Genomic DNA, 16,829 nt, shown 5'->3' on the forward strand with positions numbered 1-16,829 from the left:
TACTATACTATGAATTTTTAATTATTTAATATACTTTTTTATGACTTTTCTTCGACATAATTTACAATGACTTTTCAATGGCTTTTTTCGACATACTATACTATGACTTTTATGACTTTTTATGACATAATATACTATGACTTTTTATGACTTTTATGACATTCTATACTATGATTATTTGTGGCCAACTATAGCATGACATTTTATGGCATACTATAGTATGTCTATTATAACTTTTTTTTTGACATCCTATGCTTTTACTTTTTAATGACATTTTTAAGAAATACTATACTCTGACTTTTTATATATAATCCAACAGTATATCCCACTATTAATTCATACAGTATGCTCCTTAAAACAATCCCACGGGTGATATTTAAAGGATGCCTGTTTTTGTGGTAAGGTTAATGCGTATTGACAAAAACTGTTGCATGTGGCCGACACAAAGAAAGTGAAAAACTATATTTTTTTGATCTGCAGAAACCCCACTTCTCTTCATTTTATAGGTTAACTTTTACATTATGCAATTACATTGTCACATAACTGTTTAAAGATGAACAGGATAAAGAAGTCTTATTAGCTAACTGTAAAGGTCTTACCTGACGGAGTTGGACACGGTGGCTACTCTGAAGCTGTGAAACAACTAAAAGTCTTTTGGAATGTCTTGGATTATAAATGGCGTCTTGTGCGTCATCAATTGCTTGACACAAAAAAATGCTGTAAAACCTGAATCCATTCACTCAAAAATTAAAACTGAACTACAGTACATGCTTAGAATAGCACGTCTGTCATTTTATTATTAGATTCAATACAACATGTTACTCTATTCCATTTACACAGAGAAACTGTATATGGTTGAAATGTTCCAAAATGGAAACATCCCCATTTTGTATGTTTGATTACAAGACAGTTATTATCATACCATTGCCACTTCCACTGCTCAGTTAAGAGAAGATAAACTGATGAAGCATTTTTAACCTGAAGCATTTCAGACGTCTTGTACATTGATGTCATTAAAGCTTCTCTGTGGGAAATTTAAAAACATCTGACTTTGGCTCTCCTCTAAAGACACTGCAAGGCGTTACCCAGGATTTAACTCTTGTTGACAAGAACTTGACCGAATAAACTAACAGGACAAAAACATCCATCAGGCGAGAAGAGTTTATGACATTTAATGACAGTTGAGGCCTTATAAACACAAAACTGTTCTCTTGTCAGTAGCAACATGAGCCTCTTCATAAACATCTTGGGTCCTCTTGTTATCACTGATAGAAGAGTGATATGTTGTGCAGTAATGTGTAACTCACTAACATTATTAGATCTGTATATAGAAATGCAATGACTTTGGACTTTGTAGTGTCTGTTTAAAAGAAACACGTTTTACAAAAATGTAAAGAATAAGAGTTTAATTATCATTTTCTTATTTCAACCATTACACATTATAAGATGAAAACAATTTCTAGCAATAGGTTAGAAAATAGAATTTATAAGATTATGTATAATATACAGTAAGGGCTCAGTTTAAAGGTGGTTGGATTTCTTCAGTATCCAATTGAAGTTAGCAAGAACACAGCAGCTTTCACATCACTAAAACAAACAAACAAAATCTCACTCACAGAGAACAGCCAATAGGAATGCTCTCTCTCTCTCTCTCTCTCTCTGAAATGACCTGTGATTGGCGTCACAGGATAGATTTTCTAAAGCTTACAATAGAGCCAAAAGGATATGCAAAAGTCTAGTTTTCTCTCAGAACACATGAATTACAATATGCTGAAAGATTATTACGGCATTTTTGCCGAATGAAACCAAAACAAATTGCCTACCACAACTTTATGTGACTTTATATAGTGACTTTATACCAGTTTCTAAATTATTTTTTGTACCCTTGGTTTTGTAAACCTTTTGGTGGACAAGTTTTCTTTCATCTTTAAGAAATCTCTGCAGTGTGAAATTCTTCTATTTACTCTTTGGTAACATTTTTGTGAATAGAACTTGCCCACAAACAGACAGAACAGTAACAGGTAGGCTTACAGTATATAGTCATTTTAGGGGCGCTATGATGTAGCCTCAATATGATGACTGGCAGAGAAATTAAATACTATTCTGTGTCAGTAGGTGGCAGTATAGCGCAATAATGACCTTGTTGATTTAAGACAATAGAATTACTGCCAGCAGGGTGTCAGTACCATAGACAGTATATAATGGACCAATAGACCCCGTTGCTCTGGACGGAGACCAGTGAAGGCTATTAGAAGCACTTTTCCGGTGATGGCCAGCTTTACTGCGCAGCCTCCAACTGAGAGAATGTGACGTGAGCAACGTGTCTGAAAGTTGTAAGTCTTCTGGTAGCTGTGCCAAGAGAAATCTCAATCATTCCCAATCTTACAGATACGGAGAGTGTAGGTGTATGTAAGGAGATAACATGGGCACAGGCTAATTACTGATCACTAACATGCTAGTTAACATTAGTAATTAAACCTAAACATCTCATGTAAGTCGAAACTGCCTGCGAGCTTCTCCTGTACTATACGGTAATTCCTCTACTATGCGACAGTAAGTCACTTGGTTATGACACAATCGTTAGCCTATTTTTACAAAAACGTCTGCTACGGAGCTATAACGTGAGGTACAAGGTAATGAAGCCTTTTATACATTGTCGTGTTTCTTTGGAACTAAACAACGGACAAATAGAGTCTTTAAACGCTTCAGATGTAAAGTTATTCGCAGTCAAGTGACGTAAAAAAAAAATGGCGGTCAGCGGAGGACGGGAGGTGATGGCCAGTTAGCAACAAAATGGCGCCATGATGGCTCGAGTTCTGAAGCGAAGCTTACCCCCTTGGTCAGTACCCGATCCGTTCCAACTGCACAAGCCGTTCTGCGCATGCGCAAGATGTTCGCACATGCGCTGTGGTACGATGATTTATGACACTACCCAATCTGTTCCCACACTAGCTTCCACCGGGAAGCTAACGTTAGTTTAGCTAATAGCTAATTCACGTTAGTTTAGCTAATAGCTAATTCGGGCGGACCGCTAGGTGATTATAGCGGTCTGCCGTTAGCCTCCACTGGGAAGCTAACGTTACTTTAGCTAACAGTTCATTTGGCTAACCGCTAGCTGATTGTAGCGGTCTGCCGTCCGTCAGCCTCCACAGTTAAGCTAACGTTAGTTTAGCTAACAGCTAATTCGGCCAACCGGTAGCTGAGACAGCATGCAAACTTTTAAAAGACCCTCAAAATAAAACTTCAAAACAAACGTTAACATATATAACAGCTGTTACGTCAGTTCTACTTTACTTGTGCTCATTTAAAATATAATCACTCAATACTTGTCTTTATTGTTACTGTAAAGTCTTAATTTTGCTGTAGCCTGCTTTTCCCATTATGTTTGACTTAACGTTATTTTAGACTGAATCTAGCTGTCCGTTCTGCCTGCACGATCCGTTCTGCGCATGCGTTATTTGTCGGCTAGCGGTTAGCCGAATTAGCTGTTAGCTAAACTAACGTTAGCTTGGGTGGAGGCTAGCGTGGAACAGAACGGGCAGGTCGTAAAACGGTATTATCATCTGCGCATGCGTGAACATCTTGCGCATGCGCAGAATGGATTGTGCAGGTGGAACGGATCGGGTACTGACACAGGGCGGTAATTTTGCGACCAAAATTTGAGAGTGTGCGACTGAATTTTAGGATTATATAGCGCCCTCTGTTGGGTTTTAGGATAAACTGCACTGTGATGTTGCTGAGTAGTACCAGAGCCCATCTACGGAGAGCTTGTTCACTCCCTATTAAGCCCCATTGTACCGAATTTGGTTGCAGTTCCACCAGAGTTTGTCTCTTTCGCCAGATTGTCGTTGAGAAATCTCAGATTTGATCGTAGTTTTTGCAAGTTCAACATGGATTATAGGTCGAAAATTTAATGAAAGAGTACTTATGTTGTTTCAATTTCTTACAGGTTGAGTCGTTGTTGCCCATAACACGCTAGCATTCTGCTAATGAATGCTGATTGGTCAGTGAAGGACTGATTACGATCAGTGATCCTGCTTGATGGCATCTGATGCAGAACCAGAATGTCAGAGTGAATATTTCGGCGTGGTCTTTAAAACATTAGCAAACCTCTTTCTAGCATGTGTACTGACAGGTAGAGCCTAACCTGTCAAGGAAGGCTTTTTAGAGCAAAAAAGCGACTTTAAAAAAATCTAACATTCAGCAGTGTGTATTTTCTTAGCGTCCCCTTTCGAATGCAACATTCAAATTACTAGACAAAAAATGATATCCTGAGAAAAGTGGATTTTGAGGGGTTCAGCTCCATAGACCACCATTCATTCTGCACTCACTTGTGAGCGCCCTCATATGGATCCAGAGTGGAACTGCAACTAGTTCAGAAGCCGGAAGTATCCCAAGAGTGGAAGTTCTCCCCTTATTAGAAATTCTCTGGTAGTACTGTAGTTCCTATCCTAACACAACTTTATTATTTATTTAATTATGAATAAAGATTTTAAAGGACTATAAATGTTTCCTTCATCCTTGCCTGGATGTCCATGGTGGCTGTAAATAAACAAAAACTAAAATTAAGTTATTTGGAACAATAAATGTCATAATTACTAATAGACTGAAACTGATTTAGCATACTCTGATGGCAAGGGGACACACATTTAATTTATTTATTATTGCTGACACAAAATAGTATTTATTGTTGCTGACATTGTCACTTTTTAATCTTTCTATTGTTATGATGCTAAGTGAGTGATTGATGTCATCTTAATTTCGTTGTGTAGATATGCAACGACAATAAACTATCTATCTAAATCACTGTGATTTGTTTTCACTTACTTACACTTACATTTAGTCTTTGGTGTAACAAAACAAACACCAGCAGGATCTGAGCTGCATAATGTAACAACACACAAACAAAGAAGCCACAGAGGTCAGAATGACATCACAAAGAGTCCTGGTTGGTTCACAAAACCAGCTTGGGGCGGGTATCCAGGAATCATCATCGCTGGAGCAGGCTGCATTTGGACATTGACTTGATTTTGCATGATGTCGTCATCATGCAAAATCAAGTGGGAGTTTTAACTCACGATGCATCTGACACCAGGCGCACGTCTCGCAGCTGCAATGTCCTTACAGATAGAACCCTGCAGAGAACCAAAGAATGTGTTTTAAATTCAATACTGATTCCCTTCCATAAAACGTGTGTGTGTGTGTGTGTGTGTGTGTGTGTGTGTGTGTGTGTGTAATCCAGTCTCCATCATCTTTACATGCATCATACTCTGATACCATATCTGCTTTGCATGGCGGCCCTTAGAGACAGGACGGCAGGAGGCACTAAATTTGTCTCGATTTGTTGTATTTCTGTGGGATACTTTATATGTAAAAATATGTCAGGAGTTCTTTAATCAGAATCCCAGCTGCGATGACGACAGAAAATACCACTCACAAAATTTCAAACTTATTATATATTTATTTATGTAGAAACTGCATATACTTCATTTTTAGATTGCACTGTAAAAATCTCTTAATGTACAAAGTTAAGATGCTAGCTGTTTATTATGCTTGCACATGACCATCACATAGAATATGTGTATGTATGTATTTGTGTGGCTTTTTATAAGTTTTTTGTCTGTTTTAGTTCTGAAGTCTTTAGTAGTAGGTCTTTACTAGCATAAGTTGTCAAAGCGTTCTATTTTACCAAAGAGGAGGATTGCAATGGATGGATGACTTAATTTGTGTTCATAGAACGTTAGTGCCCTCTGTTGGGCTTTAGGATAAACTGCACTGTGATGTTGCTGAGTAGTACTGTAGTTCCTGTCCTAATACAACTTTATTATTTCTTTAATTATGAATAAAGATTTTAAAGGGCTACAATTATCTCCTTCATCATTGACCTGATGCCCATGGTGGCTGTAAATAAACAAAAACTAAAATTAACGGATTTCGAACAATACATGTCATAATTATTAATAGATTGAAACTGTTTCAGCATACTCTGATGCCAATTCACTGTAATTTGTACTTTGGTTTTCACTCATAGACATACAATTACATTTTGTTTTTGGTGTAACAAAACAAACACTAGCAGGATCTAAGCTACATAATATTTCCTTCAGAAGACAACAGCACACAAACAAGAAGCCACAGAGCTCAGGATGACATCACAAAGCCTCCTGGTTGGTTCACAAAACCAGCTTGGGGCGGGTATCCAGGAATCATCATCGCAGGAGCAGGCTGGACATTGACTTGATTTTACATAACGGCGAAAGTGGGAGTTTTTTTGCAATGTTTTAACTCACGATGCATCTGACACCAGGCGCACGTCTCGCAGAAACAGGCAGCTGCAATATCCCATTGATTCACTTTCATAAAACGTGTGTGTGAAATCCAGTCTCCATCAGCTTTACATGCATCATACCTTGATACCATATCTGTTTTGCATGTCAGCCCTTAGACACAAACCACTACAGAGGTATCTTTTGGTCCCAAATTTGTCTTGATGTGTTGTATTTTTGTGGGATACTTCATATGTCAAAATATGTCAGGAGGTCTTTAATCAGAATCCCAATATATCTGTCTCTTTTTATTTTTGTTCAGTTTCATGGATCACCTGGTGGTCATGTTTGGAGAAGAACTCCCACCTTGGGACGAGGACAGAATATACCACTCACAAAATTTGCAGGTTTGTGTGTTTTTCCTAAATGTTATTGGTCCCTCATGACAAATAAAGATGATTAAGCAAAAGGCACATGAAATATAATTTTGTGCAAGAAATGTCAGGAATAATATGCTGTAATGTTTACTATTGTATTCTCAATCTCTAAACTTATAATAATTGAGTATAAGAAATAGTATTTTTGCAAACTATAGAGGCCCACATTCTGAAGTGAATACATTAAGCAATATATTATGTTAGTTATAATTCATATTATGTAGAATACTGTTTTCTGATAAGTACAATTAATCAAGAGTGCAGCAGTCAGACGAGAGGTATATTTTTATTACCAAAAAGGCCAGATTTATAAAAATGTAGTGTAAATCAGATAAAATGATAATACATTTTAAATCCTAATAACCTCATTTGACCCTTCTCTACGTTCTAGCTGTACTTTGAAGATGAGGAGAAGGAGACATTCTACCAAGTAAACCCAGAGATGTCACTTTTAAAAGTGTTGCAGCATAAAAGGTAAATCCATTGAGATAAACTCTTTTTTTAAGTTTTCTTGACATTTTTATGACATACTATACCATGAATTTTTTTAGGATTTTTATGACGTTAACTATACTATGCCTTTTTATGAAATACTATGACAAATATATCATGTGAAGCACTTTGGACTTTGTCTGTAAAAAGTGCTATATCAAATAAACGTATTATTATGACTTTTTAAGACTTTCTTATGATTTTCTTATACTATGACTTTTCTCTAAGATTTTTTTTTATGAAATACTATACTAGGATTTTTTTTATGAAATGCTATACTAGGATTTTTTTTGAGAGCAATAGTGTGTTTTCTTTTTTATTCATGTCACCAATAATTCTTAGATTTTGATTAGGTGACAGGTATTAATCATTTTTCTGTAATTTACATAGTAACTGACATTTTAACCTGCACATTAAGAACTATGCAAATTACTTTAAAAAATATTTTCCTGCTGTCAGCTCTTGGTGTTTCCTTGTTAAGCAAGCAACCAGTGATTTAAACACAAATGATATGAATGATCTCCATTGTCATATATTTCTGCTTCTAAATATCAAAATAAAATAAAACAAATAAGATCTCTAAATAAAACTTCACAGAAACAAAATAAGAGAGGTTTAGAATAGATACAGTAAATTAGATTTTTTTAAACAGAAACTTCAGAAAATAATTTGACGTGATAGTCAACAATTATTACACTCTAATTGTCATGATTATTAAGAAACTGAAAGTTATTCTTCATCATACTCTCAATCTTTGGTTTTCACTGATACTGGTATACAGGAGTCATCATCATTGGAGCAGGCTGCTGCACGTTCACGTTTGTAACATTGACAACCATGGGAGTTTTTTCGCGATGTCTTAACTCACGATGCATCTGACACCAGTTGCACCACCCGCAGAAACAGGAAACTGCGATGTCCTTACAGAGAGAACCCTGCAGAGAACCAAAGAATTTTTGTTGTTGTTAATTCGACATTGCTTCCATTTTAATTAAGTTTTCATGTGAAATCCAGTATGCATCACCTTTAAAGCATCATACCTTGATACCATATCTATTTCGCATGGCAGCCCTTAAGGACAGGCCTGCAGGAGGCGCCGCACACAGAGGTATCCCCAAGGCTGCTAATATGGCAGGGCTGCATATGTCACATAATGGGAGACAACGGTTCTCTCCAAATCTTCCTGAAACTGTGCAGGCAAGGCAAGGGCAGCACCAGAAACCATAGCAACCTGAAAAACATGGAGATACACCAACAGAGTTGTCTTACTAAAGAACCTTTAAAGGAGAATTATTATAAAGCATTTTCAGGTTCACACTTGTATTGTGTGTTTGCACTAGGACATGTTTACATGCTTTAATGTTCAAAAAACACTTTATCTTACTCATACTGCCCATGACTGCGGCTCCTGTATTCACCCCCCTCCCGAGAAAGCCCAGTCTGCTCTGATTGCCCAGCGTGTTTCCTGGAATCTCCGCTCCGCTTTTGTTTTACTAGTTGCAGCTGGAGCTACTGTAACGGAGTATATAGCAGGACTTTGTACCACAAATAAAGGCTTCTAAACCAACCATTACACAACCGGACATGTCCCAGCAGTAATGTGACCCGAAATCGGGGAGAAATTATACAGCTATCTGGCGTTAGCATGCAGCTACTTATTAGTTAGCAGTAGGCTAACGTTGTACGCTAAGATTGTAAGGGAACAAAGCAGGTTCAGGTTCAGGTTACTTTATTGGTACCCATAGGTAAACTAGGTTTACAGTCTAAGAGGCAGGACATCCTTAAAACTTTGAACCACTACATAACATGCAACACACAAAACATTAAAACATATAAAACAGACAGTAGAACATGGATAAAAAACAGTACATTACCACATTGACTTGTGCAGTTATATGCAGAAATTCTACACCAAGGTGCTTGTGCATTGTTTGCAAGCAATTCTACAGTTTGTTTAACAGAGTGATTGCTGGGACAAAACAGTCAGAGCTGCCAACTCTCGCGCATTGGCCGTAAGACACACGCATTTGATTGGTTTCACACGCTCACACGCCACACCCCCAATTTCTCACGCTGAAGTGTCAACCCGGTCAAAAAAAAGAAAGAAGTGTCAACCCGGTCGCAAAATTACGAATCCCACTATGGCCCACGCCAAGACCCGCCCTATGAAGCAGCTTGATTGGTTGGGATTAGGCATTTCACTTCGAGTGGTTAAGGTTAGGGTTAGGGGATTGGTCAGGGGCTAGGCCCTGTACATGTAAGCATGGACGCCTGGCCAATAGTAGTGTGTAAATGCTACTGAAGGGCGGGTCTTGGCGTGGCCATAGTGGGAAGAAAATATCACAATACGGTCGGTCAAATGCCTGAAAGATGAGTTTATTTTTATCTATAGAGCTACCTGTCGAGCCGCTCGTGATCGACTAGTTATGCTTTCAGAGACGGTGAGAGTTTTTTTTTTGAAATGTCGCAAATGTGTGAACATTTCTTCACGAGCCATCCCAGGCGCATTCCCCCGGCTTCAGGTATGATTTGAGTATTTACAGACCCGTCCGTCGCTTTGTGTCCACTCTCTCAGAGGTGAGCAGCGTGGCTGATAAGTGTAGCAACTTCAGTTAATTGTAGCGGACTCGCTCTGATGTGGGCAGTGACGCGGTGCGTCCGTGCTCTACCTCTGATGAAGAGCAGCGTACAGCCGCCTCTACACTTTGTCAGAGACCAGAGACACAAATGGGTCTCTGTGTCTGTCAGACGGTCTGAATGAGATACTACCACATCAGCAGAGCAATAACATACACAGCAGACTATATTACAACTCTCCAAATTTCGGAGAACACAGATGGGAGGAGGTTTATTTTGAATGTGCACAAAGTTGTAAAAGAATCTGATGTAACACATCTGAGCTATTGAAGTCCAGGGGTTTATAAATGAATTAAAATGACTTAATGTATGATTCACATGAATAAGTGCCACATGCACATTTAAATAGATTTACTTCCCCAGAAAACGACGCAAAAGAGGAGGGAAGGGTAAATTATTGACTCAGCAGACATGACGTTAAATTAGAAAAGTTGATCTAATAGTTGAAGTAATACAGAATGCCTGAGGGCCTTATTTTTATATATTTTCAATTGTTTCCAGCATTAATTGATGTAGAAAAGGGTAGAAATAGATGTTAAAAATCCAGTGTTTAATGCTCAAAATTATGTCTCCTCACAAAATCTGGAAACAAAACCGATGCCATTTGGTTGCCAGGCCATGCAGCTGTGACTGGTCCAGATGTTTGTGCCAGCTCACCTCTGTGCATCTCTAAATGTAACTGTAAATAATACATTTAATGTTTCATAAAATGAAAAAATAGTCTTTCTTTTTCCAAAAGAATTACATTAAGTGGGGCACAGAGGACAAGGGTCAAACATTACTGGGCCTTGGCACAAAAAAAGTTTGAGAAAGGCTATAACACATGGACAAAATGAGCCATGCTGTGTCTTTTGTCTTGCTGTTGGTATTTTTCAGTCTAGTTTCTGCTGGAGCTTTTGGTGGGGAGAGGCCTTGTTTGAAGAATGATTTTCCCTTACTGCCTAATCTAATGAGATTTGGTCTTTGGCCACCAGTCCCCTTGGTACCCAAAAAATGGTTATTTCTATTTATTTAGTTTTAAGGATTAGAATGTAAATCAGTGGTTCTCAATCTTTAGAATTTCAGTGGTCCTAGTAGATCCCTTTGGTAGACCAATGTTAATTTAACTTTGGGTTCCTGGTCCCTACACTGAGAAGCATTCGTGTGTGTGTGTGTGTGTGTGTGTGTGTGTGTGTGTGTGTGTGTGTGTGGTGTGTGTTGTAGTAGTAGTAAAGAGAGAGAAGGGGAGAAGGAAGTTTGTGTGAGGTGGACCTGGTCACCACAGACCCAAATCTTCTCAGCTGTTGCTACTGTCTTATGCTGCTGTTTCTTCATGTAGCACATTATGTTTGGAACATTGTATGGGTCACTTCTTATATCATAACAAGGTAATACAATGTGTATCATCAAGTGATGACTGATTAACAGTAATGTAAATGCTAAATGCCCTAATACCTGTTGAGACTACAACAATGCAAATTTAGCTGTTTTGCACATATCATGTAAGACTCGATTTCTCCATTTCTTTGCACAAAACTCTCCAGAAAGTTCCATTTAATGGTTTATTTTCAAAAAAAATCCCGGAGTGGCATACCCCCGGACCCGCCTAGGGAGAACCCCACCACATAACAAATCACAATTTAAACCCTGACAGTAATGATGCTGAAGGAGCCAAAGACATTTGCTTTGTACGTAGAAAAAGTTTGGATTTGCCCCACCAAATCTCACTCCAAGGTTTGGGGAAAAGTTGGCAGCTCTGAAACAGTTTTTAAATCTTGTAGTTCTACAACCAGGGACTATTAGCCTCCGTCCAGAGGGGAGATATTGGAATTCCAGATTCAAAGGGTGTAGGCTATCTTCTAAGATGGCCATAGCTATACGCTGTAGTTGTTTAGCATACAGGGATGTGGGGTGCAGCTGGGACTCACCAGTCAGCTTACTTGACCATCTTACAATTTGATTTAGGCGATTCTTGTGCTTAACTGAAACACACCCAAACCATGACACTAAGGAGAAAGATATGATGGATTTGATAAATGCATGATAAAATAATGTCCTAAGGGTCTTGTCTATATGAAAATGGTACAATTTTCTCAAGCAGTATAGACACTGTTGTACCTTTTTGCAGACAGTTTCACAATTCTCCTGGAAATTTAATTTTGAGTCAATCATTTTCCCTAGATATCTATAGGATTCTACTTGATCCACTAGTTGACCATTTATAGGTATGGCCTTATATCCTAGAGTTTTACCAAAATCAATATACATATCCTTTGTTTTGGATATGTTCAATTGAAGGTGTGACTCCTCACGACACTGGACAAAGTCTTCAATTATTGGTCCATGGCCTCTGTCATTTTTATGGAGCAGGCTCACTATGACGGAGTTGTCCGCATACTTAATGATGGTCCTATTTACATATTTGCTCTGACACATAGGATATAGGATGAACAGGAGGGGTGAAAATACGCACCCCTGTGGTGAGCCTGTGGAAGAGCAAAGCTGACCGGACAGAACTCCGTTCACCCTTACTCTCTGTGTCCTGTTTGTTAAAAAATCCCAAATCCAACCAAGATTAGGACTAAAATCAAATTGTTCAACAAGGAGTTAGGGTAAATATGAGGTTGAATTGTATTAAAAGCGGATGAAAAATCAATAAAAATAATTTGTGCATGTGACCCACTTCCCTCAAGGTGTTTGAAAAGCAAATGAGTGAAAGTGGCATCTTCTACTCCCCTGCCTGTAGGCAAATTGCATGGGATCCAATGCAATTTGCCTAAAGCAGAACTTTTTACCGTCAAAAATTGCAGATAAATGCTTCTGAACTAAATACTACCTAATTGGACACATGTTTCAGCAGTAATGCAACCCAAAATTGGGGAGAATTTAACAACAATAAGTATTGAGGTAAATGTGTTTACCTCATTATTTGAACATGAAAATCCAACATTATAACATTGTAGATATTACAGTAAATACGGAAAAGCATAATGTGTCCACTTTAATAAAAAGTATAACATTTTTCTCAAGTTGTGGTCTTGATTCTTACAGGTACTTGAGCTTTCAAAGCAGTCACAGAGACCACTGCTCCAGTCTTGTGCTGCCATTGGATGTTGGACTACTTCAGCCACACACAGTGAACAATGAACCTGTTAACGCACAGAAATCAGAGCTCAGCAAAAAACTCAAACTCTGGCAAAAAGATTACAGAAAGCTCATATTTTATTATCTGGACAAAAGCACAGAGTACCAGCTTTTCAGTGGGAAGTTCACCAGGGCTCTTTCAGTTAATCTCAGATAGATATACTATTATATGACTTTTAATAACTTTTTTCAACAAACCCTATTATGACTTTTTAATGGCTTTAATGTTTTCAATAGAACTTTTTTTTTTTGGTGGAACAGTGGTTCAGTGGTTTGTACTGCTCCAACAACCAACCACTGAGTTATTACTGCAAACTCTTACCCAGGTTTGATTCCCAGTCTGGGCTAGCCCTTTTCATGACGCTTTTTTTGACACACCATACGAGATTCCATACTATGACTTTTTAATGTTTTTTTTTGACATACATACTATGACTTTTTGACTTTTTTATGAATTATATATATACTATACAACTTTGTTTTTTTCCAACATAAATACTGTATACACACCATACTTTGATTGTTTTCGACATTCCATACTATAACTTTTTAATGGCTTTTTTCGACATACATACTATGACTTTTCTATCCCTTCTTTCGACATGCTATGACTTTTTTATCACTTTTTTTGATATACTATACTATTATGTTTTTATCACTTGTTGCACATACTATACTATGACATATATATACCATGACTTTTTTCCGATGTACTATACTATGATTTTTTAAAACAATCTATATTAGATTTTTTTTTAACATTCTATACTATGACTTTTATATCACTTTTTTGGACGTACTATACTTGACTTATTTATCACGATTTTTGTAAACATTCTATACTATGACTTTTTTTTCGATATACAATACTATGACTATTTTATTACTTTTTTCAAAATACTATACTTTCACTTTTCTTCGACATACCATACTATGACTTTTTTTCGACATACTATGCTATGACTGTTTTCAAAAATAGTTCTTGGTGAAACAGTGGCTCAGTGGTTTGCACTGCTTCAACAGACATTCAGCAGGTAATTAATCACTGTAAACTCTGACCCACGTTCGATTCCCTGTCCGGGCTGGCACTTTCCGTAATGCGTTATACTATATTAAGAATTTTTTATATAATATACTATGACTTTTTTATGACTTTTCTTCGACATAACATACTATGTCTTTTCAATGGCTTTTTCCGACATACTATGCTATGACTTTGTTATCACTTTTTTAACAGTACATACTATCACTTTTTTTGACATACTATACCATGACTGTTATCGCTTTTTTCCACATACTATACTATGCATTTTTTATATAATATACTATGACTTTTTTATGACTTTTCTTTGACATAACATACTATGATTTTATAACTTTTATGACATTCAATACTGTCTTGTCTGACTTTTTTATGACATCCTATACTCTTGTATAGACTTTTTTATATATATGATCCAACAGTATATCCCACTATAAAGTCACACAGTATGCTCTTCTTTCATTTTATAGGTTCACTTTTACATTATGCCATTAAATTGTCACATAACTGTTTAAAGATGGAATAGGATAAAAAGTCTTATTAGCTAACTTTAAAGGTCTTACCTGATGGAGCTGGACACCCTGGCGAATCTGAAGCTGTAAAACGATTAAAAGTTTTTTGGAATGTCTTGGTTTGGGAGCGGCATCTCGTGCATCATCAACTGCTTGACACAAAAAAAATCCTGTAAAACCTGAATCCATTCATTGGCTCTCCCCTAAAGACACTGCAAGGCGTAACCCAGTATTTAACTCCTGGTGACAACAACTTGACCGAAAAAGTCAACAGGATAAAAACATCCATCAGGTGAGAAGAGTTTCTGACATTTAATGACAGTTGAGGTCATATAAACACAAAACTGTTCTCTTGTCAGTAGCAAAATCTCACACTCACAGAGAACAGACTTAGACTTAGACTTAGACTTCTCTTTATTGATCCCTTTGGAATGACTCCCGCAAGGAAATTAGATTTCCAGCAGCAGATTTTAGCATCTTACAAAACACTTTAAATAGAAAAAAGATGGAAAAAATACAGTATAAGAATAACAATAAACTTTTAGCTAAATATTTTTACAAAAATAAACAAACAGTAAAACAACAATAAACTACAGATAAATAAAAATAGATATATAGGTATATAGGACTGTGTATGGTATTGTGTTATTATACAGTTAATAAATAAATGACATTTAGCATAAATTAGCAGTTAAGAGCAGTTAGAGTGTCCAGGTATGTATGTGAGTAGATTATTAATAATTTATTGCACAGTGTTCTGTTCTGTCCTCTTTACCCTATTTCCTCCTCCCCCCGAGTGAGGAGTTGTACAGTATGAAGGCATGAAGGACAAAGGAGTTCTTGAGTCTGTTGGTCCTACACTTGGGAAGGAGCAGCCTTCCACTGAACAAGCTCCTCTGGTTGCTGATGACGGTGTGCAGGGGGTGGCTGGCATTGTCAGTAATGTCCAGCAGTTTGTCCAGTGTCCTCTCTGCCACCATCACCAGTGAGTCCAGCTTCATGCCGACCACAGAGCCGGCCCGCCTGATCAGTTTATCCAGCCTGGAGGGGTCTTTCTTGGATATACTGCCCCCCCCAGCACACCACAGTGTAGAAGAGGACGCTGGTAACCACAGATTGGTAAAACATCAACAGCAGTTTGCTGCAGATGTTGAAAGACCGCAGTCTCCTCAGGAAGTACAACCTGCCTTGAGTCTTTCTGTACAGGTGGCTGGTGTGTGTTGTCCAGTCCAGTTCATTATCCATCCACAGCCCGAGGTATTTGTAGGATTGCACAGCCTCCACCTCAGCTCCCTCTAGCTGGATTGGTCGCAGTCTTGGTCTGGACCTCCGAAAGTCAATGACCAGCTCCTTCGTCTTAGAGGTGTTGAGCTGTAGGCAGTTAGTGTGACACCAGAGAGCAAAATCCCCCACCACACTCCGATAGGCAGTCAATAGGAATGCTGTCTCTCTCTGAAATGACCTGTGATTGGCATCACAGGATAGATTTTCTAAATCCTAAAATTTTAATTTTAAATTTTTTCTAATTTTAAAATTCTAAATTCCTAAAATAGAGCCAAGAGGAGACGCAGAAGTCTAGTTTTCTCTCAGAACACTTGACTTACAATATGTTGAAAGATTATTATGAAATTTTTGCCCAATGACACCAAAACAAATTGCCTACCACAACTTTATGTGACTTTATGTAGTGACTTTATACGAGTGCCTAGAGGATATTTTGTGCCCTTGGTTTTGTAAACTTCTTGGTGGACAAGCTTTCTTTCATCTTTAAGAAATTTCTGAAGTGTGAAATTCTTCTATTTATTGTTATTTATCTATTATTCTTTGGTAACATTTTTGTGAATTAAACTTGCCTACAAACAGACAGAACAGTAACAGGTAGGCTTACAGTATAATTTCTCTTCTTTTATAAACAGGGAAACTTGAGACTAAAATTAAAATTGTTTCATCCGATAGTCAACAAGTATTATTAATATAAATGGAAGTTTTGATCCGGTATATCTATTTGTGGAACTGTATGATCAAGTATCACTGTAATTAGTCTACAGTTGTTGAAAACGCCCGAGCAACTGTATGTACAGTAGGTATATGTTCTCTAATTGTCACATTGTGTTTCTGTCTGAACCACCTAGAACCCATCACCTTAGAGGGATGTTCAGTTGACTTGTTCTGTGTGTAGTGTGGTGTTCCTTCGAGTTGCTGCTTTTGTGCAGTGTGTGACTCCATTAAAGAAGGTTACTGTAGCTGTTATATTTATTTATGTAGAAACTGCATATACTTCATTTTTAGATTGCACTGTAAAAATCTCTTAATGTACAAA

At 37.5% G+C, this 16,829-nt stretch overlaps 1 protein-coding gene across 6 annotated transcripts; it reads right to left on the reverse strand.

The window, feature by feature from the left end:
- Positions 1–5,066: 5,066 nt before the first annotated feature.
- Positions 5,067–9,225, reverse strand: LOC114561993 (cornifelin homolog A). Of its 6 annotated transcripts, none has more exons than XM_028588194.1 (4): positions 8,764–8,867; positions 8,236–8,426; positions 8,064–8,130; positions 5,067–5,135 (listed from the first exon to the last, which is right to left on the reverse strand). In XM_028588194.1, exons 1-4 carry the CDS (start codon positions 8,840–8,842, stop codon positions 5,122–5,124), a joined length of 351 nt encoding a protein of 116 aa, XP_028443995.1. In that variant the 5' UTR covers positions 8,843–8,867; the 3' UTR covers positions 5,067–5,121. The 6 variants fall into 6 exon arrangements, 4 of the variants coding, with proteins under 4 accessions (XP_028443995.1, XP_028443994.1, XP_028443992.1 ...); XM_028588193.1 differs by lacking the exons at positions 5,067–5,135; positions 8,764–8,867 and adding exons at positions 8,580–8,707; positions 9,070–9,225 and having other exon boundaries at positions 7,461–8,130; XR_003693419.1 differs by lacking the exons at positions 5,067–5,135; positions 8,764–8,867 and adding an exon at positions 9,070–9,224 and having other exon boundaries at positions 7,461–8,130.
- Positions 9,226–16,829: the final 7,604 nt, after the last annotated feature.

The sequence above is a fragment of the Perca flavescens genome, chromosome 9 (genome assembly GCF_004354835.1).
Source record: "Perca flavescens isolate YP-PL-M2 chromosome 9, PFLA_1.0, whole genome shotgun sequence".
Taxonomy (NCBI): domain Eukaryota; kingdom Metazoa; phylum Chordata; class Actinopteri; order Perciformes; family Percidae; genus Perca; species Perca flavescens.

What these genes read in the sequence shown, in the direction of transcription:
- LOC114561993 (XM_028588191.1), bottom strand. Translation starts at nt 8,842, where the DNA reads ATGCTAACGCCAGATAGCTGTATAATTTCTCCCCGATTTCGGGTCACA. An exon ending in ACATGTCCGGTTGTGTAATG is followed by an intron (nt 8,427 to 8,763) that starts GTTGGTTTAGAA and finishes CATGTTTTTCAG; the next exon opens with GTTGCTATGGTTTCTGGTGC. An exon ending in GAAATAGATATGGTATCAAG is followed by an intron (nt 8,131 to 8,235) that starts GTATGATGCTTT and finishes GGTTCTCTGCAG; the next exon opens with GGTTCTCTCTGTAAGGACAT.